Below are 8,039 nucleotides of genomic sequence, written 5' to 3'. Positions count from 1 at the left end.
CATTTTATTAACATTTTTTAAGTTCGACTATGATGTTAGAAAGACATAATATCGGAAAACTTACGGCCAATCAACTGGCATCATAAAGTAGGACTAATCAGGTGGACTTTAACCAAAATTCACTGGTGCCCCAAGCGGCGGATTGAAATAGCCACTAATTAATAAATGCCCCAACCTTATTCCCAGTTGGTCTCATGATTTGAAGCGTATTCATTTTTCTCCAAGGTAACGAACTTTGTAATTTATTGCTTGATCATTTCTCAGTAGACAGCAATATTCTTATTGAAAAAGGTCTTACATTATTTTAAAAAGGTTCTTCTACCATGCAGGACTACTTAGAAGCTCGTTGTCGTTGGAAATCAGTACTTAAAAGCGGAGATTCACTGAAATATCATTTCATCGCTCATGAGCACAGCATTTGGAATTTCTTGTTCGAACAAGATCATCTACTCAGTCTGCAAAATCAACGACCCGGGACTTAATTAAAATAAATTTAAAGAATTAAGAGTCCGTTTGATTTGTAGGAATAAGGATCATTTTGATTTCAACTTTTTTAGAGGAAAATGGAATCCCATTTCCATTCATGGTGGAATGATATTCACCTATTTGAAGGAATGTCCATTTCCTTTTCCTCTCTCGGGAATGAGAATCCATTCTGATTTCGGTTTAAATTTCAATCTAAACCAAACAGGTGAGGGGAGTACATCATTCCAATTCTTAATCCAACTGTAAACCAAATGGACCCTAAAGATTGAATAGCTGAAAAAATATATAGACATAGGGGTTGGAAGATAAAACTCACCAAGTTATCCCCATAGGTTGTGCAAGCAGGTCTCCGAGGTGGCAGTTGTTGGTGAGGCGTCCGCTGAGGATCATTTGCCATGTCAAAATTCAGTAGTTGAAACCATATCACCACTACACACACACACACACTCTCTCTCTCTCTCTAAAACATAATAATCTATAAAATTTCTCTTTTTTTTTTGAATTTTTTAAATAACCAACGAGATCGATCCTCTCATTCCCATAAAAAATAACCTAAAATCTCTCTTTCTCTCTCTCTCTCTCTCACACACACACACACACACATTCCCAATAACCTAAATAATATCATCTCCTAAAATTTCTCCTAAATTACCTCCCTCACTTTCTCCTAAACTATCTTTAATTTCTATTTATCTCCTAAATTATCTCTAATTCCTATTTATCCTCTCTCCCACTTGTTATCCATATCTATTTAAAGTTTGAATTAAAAGTTTAAAAATTATTTAAATATTTTGACAAAATGATATAATAACTTTAAAATATTTATTAAAAATACAAAAAATAATTATAATGGATTTAATAATATTCACATCATTAATAATTTTATATTTTTATAAAACTCATCACGAAATTATGTACTAACATTATAAATTATGGTTTTCCGGATTATTCAATTCAAATGTTATTTAAACAATAAAATTATATTTAAATATTTCAATAAGTAAATATCTTAAATAACATTAAAAGTATTGAAATAACTATATAACAAAATATTTAATATTATATAATAACTTTAAAATAATTTAAATTCAAACAACAAAAAAGTTTAAATATTTTATATATTATTTAAATATGTAAATAACTAAATATTTTAAATAATGAAATATTTACTAGACTTTAAATAGTTAGAATAATGAAATTATGTAATAAATTTAAAAATTTCTTAAAACTAGAAAAATAACTATAACATAATATTCAAATTAATAATAATTAAATATTTTACAAATTAATAACGGAATTATGTAATAATAGTATAAATTACAATTTTATAGATTATTAAATTCAATAAATAATTAATATTTTAAATATAAATAATGATATTATTTAAATAAAAAATAAAAAATATTTTAAATAACTAATTTCATTTATATCAATTAATAATTCTGGAAAGAAACATGCAAAGCAATTAATATTTATTAATAATAATTTTAAAATCTTAAGATATATTTATTATATATTTATCTATACTAAATCAATATTTTTGTATTTTCAGTAATTATTTATTGTTTTTTGTGATAAATATATTTTCAATAATTATGTACAAATTTATTTTTGTTTTGTTATTTAATAGAACATTTTCAATAATTATTGGAGATTAAACTAATGTTATTCAAGTTTTTAAATTTAATTTGTTGTACTTATTGTATCTTTGTTATAGTTTATTGATTAATATTTATTTGAGATTAAATTGTTATTTGAGAATAAATTATTTATTGACTAATTTAACATATTTTTTATTATTTATTGTATCTTCATTATCAATATATTTTCAATAATTATTGGAGATTGAACTGTTGTTATTTATTAGATATTAGACTATTAATTTAGTTGAAGTTAGGAGTGTTCACGGGTTAGTTCAGCTCGGTTCTAGGATGTTTGGCCAACCAAATCAACTTGGTCAGGTTGGGGAGTTGGTCACCTGAAACCGTCTAACAATTATTGAAAACCAACGAACTTGGGTTGTATCGGTTTGAGTCGATTTTCTGTTTGGTCGGTCGGTTCAAAAGATTTAAATATAAAAAAATTAAATTTAAATTTTAAAAACTATAGTAGAATAATTAAAAAAATAAAATTAAAAATTAAGTTTATGATTAAAATATTTTAGACTAAGAAATATGAGAATTTTTCCACTTTTTCGTATTAAAAATATAAAATATTAATATATTTATGGTTAGGTCATTTGATTTTGGTTGATTTAGAAATGGGCAAGGCGAAATTGATCCAACCTGGGTTGGGTTGGGAAACTGTTCAACCAAAGCCATTTGGAAATACTAGAAAATTGACCAACTTGAGTCGAATTGGTCTATTTCATCGGTTTGATGGACAATCCTATCTAGCTAAAATTAGTTATTATTATTTTTGTATTGTAAAAAATTATAAAAAATAGTATATAAAATATAAATAATTATTACTTATTTAAAAAATAAAAAATGTAAAACAATTATATACTTTTATATATTTCTATTATTTAGCTTTCCTTAAAGAAATCCCATACATTAGTCGCCACTAGTTTCTCACTAATACCAATCCCTCTGTGTTAATCGCTGTTCATTGTAGATTTGTAGTTTGTAGACATTACCTGTAATTTCGGTCGTAACGTCTCCACTGCTGCTTTGGACCTTTCGTTGAAGCCCGTTACTTGCTGAAAGTAAAATAGTGCCAGTATTAGATCAACTATGCAGAGTAAATGGGCTTGAAATACCGATTATGAACTCTTTAGGGGGTAGGGAGCCCACATGAAGGCCCACTTATTAGGTCATTTTCCACTTAGAAGATAACGGAATCAGTGAAACACTTTCTTTAAAAAAAAAAAAAAAACAAAATTTGGGTGTATTTGGTATCATGATATTTCATGGCTATGTAAGCGTGATATAAGCATTTTAATTTTATCAAACCATAATCCTGTTTTAATTGCTTTAACCCATTTTTCCCGATTTTCAACCTGCTGTTAGTCTGACCAATTGAATCGTTCGAACTGTCACCCAGTTTCGACTTCAGGTCCACTTTTATTAAGGCCCGCCGTTTGGTAAAAAAACATTGATTTGGTAAAAAATTGTCCATTTTGAATGGTTCAACTGTTGATCCATTTGACTTGGTAACTTGGGTGGTAGGTTGTACATTCAATGTATGTGCGAAGTTCTAGAGGCCATAACTTTGTACTCCAATGTGGGATTGAGATGATCATTTGTTTTGATTACTTTTCGAGACCTATGCATTACAATCCCGCTATTTTCACAAAAAAAGGAAATAATAATAAAACTTTTTAAACGTCAAATCTATAAGTGTATATATACATTTAATGATGTGGTATGATCGGACCCATTCAACCCAAACAATTGAACCGGTGACCCAGACCTAAAAGTAAAAGTGGATCGGCCTCCACATTGGTTTCAAAACATTGATTTTCAATGCTTAAATCAAGGACAAATATAATAGGCAAGCAAAATCATGATGCAAAACACCCACATCCATGAACAGGGCATAGGCTGTAAGGTTGTAGATGACATGGGCTTTAAAGCTGTACTGAATTTTGGAGTGGGTTTGAGCTTTGAGCCGACTAACCCAGTCTAATTTATAAATGCAATTTTGATTTGCTTTTTTTCAGGCCAGCCTTAAACCACGTCTAGTCAGTCCTTTGTGGCACTGTTCTGGATACCGAAGAAGACCACGACAAAATCTATAGGCAACCACATAATATGGCCCCATCATTCCCACCATTAAACGTGGTTTGAGAAAAAGGCAAAAGCTTGGGTCCAATGCTACAATACTCATAAAACGCACGGTCTAGTCTAGGGCCCTATGTTGCGATATGTCCAATATTCACAAGTCAGCTTAAGGCCTCGAGGCATGATTGCAAGTATGACTTTTGTGGATGGTAGAGAGATATATGTTTTCGCAATCGGGATGATTTATTCTCATATTCTATTTGGCTCAAGACACGAGTTAGAATTAGTTGGAATGAGATTTTATTTTTATGGGAAAGGGGGGACCGGCCATTCTTTTCCATGGGGAATATCATTCTACCAGAAATAAAAATGAGATTCCAATTCTGTCCAACCAAACATTTGGAATTGGAATGTAATTTTCCAATTTCTTCTAAATCTATACAAGGCTACAAATCGAATGGGCCATAATATCATCAGTTAATGACTATTTGTTGCAAGTATTTTAAAACCGTCCCGGAGAACGAACTGTTCAAACCAAACGGTCAGCTCGTTTTAACAAAAAAATAAAAAAAAGGTCAAAACCATTCGAACGATTAACCACCCGGGTCAGCGATTTACTAACCAAAATCAATGATTTTTGTCAAAAATTCAATTTTGAGAAAAAAAAAACAGAACCAATCACCTGATCGATTCCCAGTTTTTCCGGTCCAACCATCCAATCTGGTCTAGTTTTAAAAAACATCATTTGTTCGTTAAATATATATCCTTACCTTGCCTAAAGCCCAGTCAGCTGAATCGAAAAATGCACGTTCGTGATCCTGAAAATATGAAATGAATTCAAGACCATGACAAATCCTAAACAAACTGAGCTGAAAAAGTGACAACTCAATGCTTTTTTACCTTTGAGATCAATGGCTTCTTTCGGGGCACAAGTCCTCCATATTTGTTCCCAACCGTTGCCTGCTTTTTACAGATAAAAATAGAGCTTGATTTAAAAGCTTATTCTGACCATAAAATTAAATAATGAAAGACAATGTTGTTGAACATTTCCTGGTCCATATCAACTAACTCAAATCTTTTAACACAAAACGGGAGGTGGGAAACGTTCCCAACTTAGAGAACTTATCAACTGAACCAGTAGTCACCTTCCTCAGCTTATTCCTTTTGAAATCTCAACTCTTCAACTTGAACATTGTCTCCTTTGCTAAACGTAAAATTTGTCTAGAAAAGGTGATTAGTTTGTCCACGTGGCAAGCGTTGTTGTGATAAACCACACACCACGATATATGGGTTGGAGAAGGGGACAGAAAATAAATCCCTTTCTAACTCACAACCGTTCTGGGCCACGTGCAAGATTCATGAGTCGTCTATCAAACTATTAGTTTGTCCACGTGGCAAGCGTTGTTGTGATAAACCACACACCACGATATATGGGTTGGACAAGGGGACAAAATAAATCCCTTTCCAAACTCACTCAAACCCATTAGGTAAGAGAGTTGAACTAATAATCACACTTCAGTTATTTCAACGGAGTTTGGAGATATGTCCTTTTCATTTTAGGGTGAACCAAACCCTAATTTCCCAAGTCTTAATGACCTTATCAATAGAAAAAACTTATTCATTTGCAAAATTAACAGAGGGATTCTATGCTTTTGTTGTTTAACAAGCTGTGAAACCAATAATAAAGTTTTACATCATTAATAAAATACATGGGGCCTGCACTTTTTACATTGGGACCATGAATTTATTATTAATGTCGAACCCTATTTTTAGTTCTACAGCCCACTGAACAGCAAAAACCTTCTGAATTTATTGCTAACGTGAAACCTCATTATTGGTTCCACTGCCCACTGAACAGCAAAAACGTTCTATTAATAATCTAAAGCCGCTCATGCTAGCTTGGCTAAGTGCCCGTTTGGAATGGCTTTCGGGAAGAGATGTGTTTCAAATTGGGCTTAACCCGAGAATGTCAGAAGATATATTTGATAAAAATCTGAAAATCTGAATATGGGCTTTCCAGATGTTCAAACCACTGTTTAAATATTTTAGGCAACATTTGACAGGTCTTTTCGTGTGGTCTTTTAAGGTTTTGACAAATTTAAAAAACCAAAAAACTGAAAAAATGAGAAGATATGTGCAAGAAGACCCAAAAGCAAAAATCCTCCCAAACGGTCTCCAATTAAAACTGATTGCGGTGGCCCTGATCAGGGTTGACGCGTGAAATTTGATAAAATGAACTATCGAAGGATAAAATTTTATTTTTATTTAGGTAGAAGTAGGTATCTGTAACATACCACCGCAACAGATTTCAGCTCAGCCGATTTTTTAAAATTTAAATAAATTCGAGCTCACACAGTCACACATATATGAAATATGATATTACAACCGATGAATCTTGTACTAACTACTGTGTGCCGGGTGACTCGTCTCGTTCGCCGGTGCTGAGTATTCCTCCAACCAGTCACACACGTGTGCAATAAATTTAACGCTAAAGTCACCGACCGACCCTACTCACGACTCACGAGGAGATATTCATGGAAGGGGGTCCAGTTTAATTTGTCTGAAATGGACGTTGGACGGGGTAGGTTGGTCTATCGGTGATAGATCATCAGATTCAGAACTAAGAACATTAGCGGAAGTCTGAGCTGAGGATCTCATTTTAGGTGGAAGCTCAAGCTTATTCAAGCGTTGAATAGTAAGGCAAAATTTCAAACTAAACTAATAATACTGACATACTACCAGTCAGGAAAACGTAAAAAATGATTTTTTTTTTTTTTTCATTCTTGGGGTGGACGGAGTTTGCACCGCAGATTGCTGCATAGTCAGGATTGTAATCCCTTTGTGCACTGACGTAATTAAGAGGGTGCAATTCAGTTCTGTCGACCGAAGAGGCTTCAGCTCTGAGTTTGCACTTGACTCAATCTAAGAAGATAGGTACGAGGGTTTCTTTTTATAACCAGAGAGAGGGAGTGAGATCGAAAGATGTATACCTCTTCTTCTTGGGAAGCTGAATGCTCCTCGCCTCTGTTGCAGCTCGCCATGGCCATCTCCTCGCTCTAGACCTCCTGTTACAAAACTCGCCACCATTAGCCACCATTAACCACCATGAGAGAGTGGTGGAGGAGGAGAAATTACCTTGCTCCAGAAGCTAGGGATAAAGATATGCAGATACAAAGAAGAGGGAGAGGAAGTTCAGAAGGAAACAGAAAGTGGGCAAGAGATAAAGAGGGGATTGAGTAAAAAGGTGAGATATGAGATGATGCGTTGCAGAGAATGGAAGAAATGAATTTAAAGACCAAGAAAGCAAACCCCATTATTCATTCTTTATTATTTAATAAATAAATAATAACAATATTAAATTAAATTAACAGGGAAAAAAGCCGGATAAAAAAAAGGATAAAAGCAGCAAACCAGAAGGAGGGGAATGGAGGATTGGGTGGTTCCCGTCGTTAAAACATCAGCATCGCTGTTTATAGATGACATCACCCACCCCCTCACAGTCACAGGAGCTTGTCGTTGTCCGTCACCGACACTCCTCGCCTCCTCCTCCCAATTCCCAAGTCTCAGAATCCCAACAAAGGATATCCCGTCCGGTCCACTTGGTCCATCCATGGTCCTATCTTCATCATTATCATAGACGATCCATCAACTCTTATCTAATATCTATCTATCTATCCATCCATCTATTAAAGATTACGGGTAGTATAATTTGGGCGGGCCCAACTTGAGCCCGGACCAATTTAGCCCATAAATTTTAGTGCTGAGTTTAGATATTTTTTGTCTTCAAATTAATCCTATTTTTTTGAGCCGGATATTGTAATTCAAACA

The 8,039-nt window shown here is 33.4% G+C and overlaps 1 protein-coding gene across 3 annotated transcripts; it reads right to left on the bottom strand.

The window, feature by feature from the left end:
- Positions 1–213: 213 nt before the first annotated feature.
- Positions 214–7,769, bottom strand: LOC104605108 (cAMP-regulated phosphoprotein 19-related protein). Of its 3 annotated transcripts, none has more exons than XM_010269729.3 (7): positions 7,347–7,597; positions 7,202–7,276; positions 5,112–5,171; positions 4,982–5,029; positions 3,125–3,187; positions 803–865; positions 214–455 (listed from the first exon to the last, which is right to left on the bottom strand). In XM_010269729.3, the coding sequence occupies exons 2-7, from the start codon at positions 7,256–7,258 to the stop codon at positions 447–449; spliced, it is 300 nt and encodes a 99-aa protein (XP_010268031.1). In that variant the 5' UTR covers positions 7,259–7,276; positions 7,347–7,597; the 3' UTR covers positions 214–446. The 3 variants fall into 3 exon arrangements, with proteins under 3 accessions (XP_010268031.1, XP_088758579.1, XP_010268030.1); XM_088902453.1 differs by lacking the exons at positions 214–455; positions 7,347–7,597 and adding exons at positions 586–678; positions 7,623–7,769; XM_010269728.3 differs by lacking the exon at positions 214–455 and adding an exon at positions 597–678 and having other exon boundaries at positions 7,347–7,596.
- Positions 7,770–8,039: the final 270 nt, after the last annotated feature.

Source organism: Nelumbo nucifera, chromosome 4, assembly GCF_055504915.1.
Source record: "Nelumbo nucifera cultivar China Antique chromosome 4, China Antique-T2T, whole genome shotgun sequence".
NCBI classification, from domain to species: Eukaryota; Viridiplantae; Streptophyta; class Magnoliopsida; order Proteales; family Nelumbonaceae; genus Nelumbo; species Nelumbo nucifera.
Note: the sequence above shows the minus strand (reverse complement) of the source record. Positions and strands in the feature narration are given on the sequence as shown.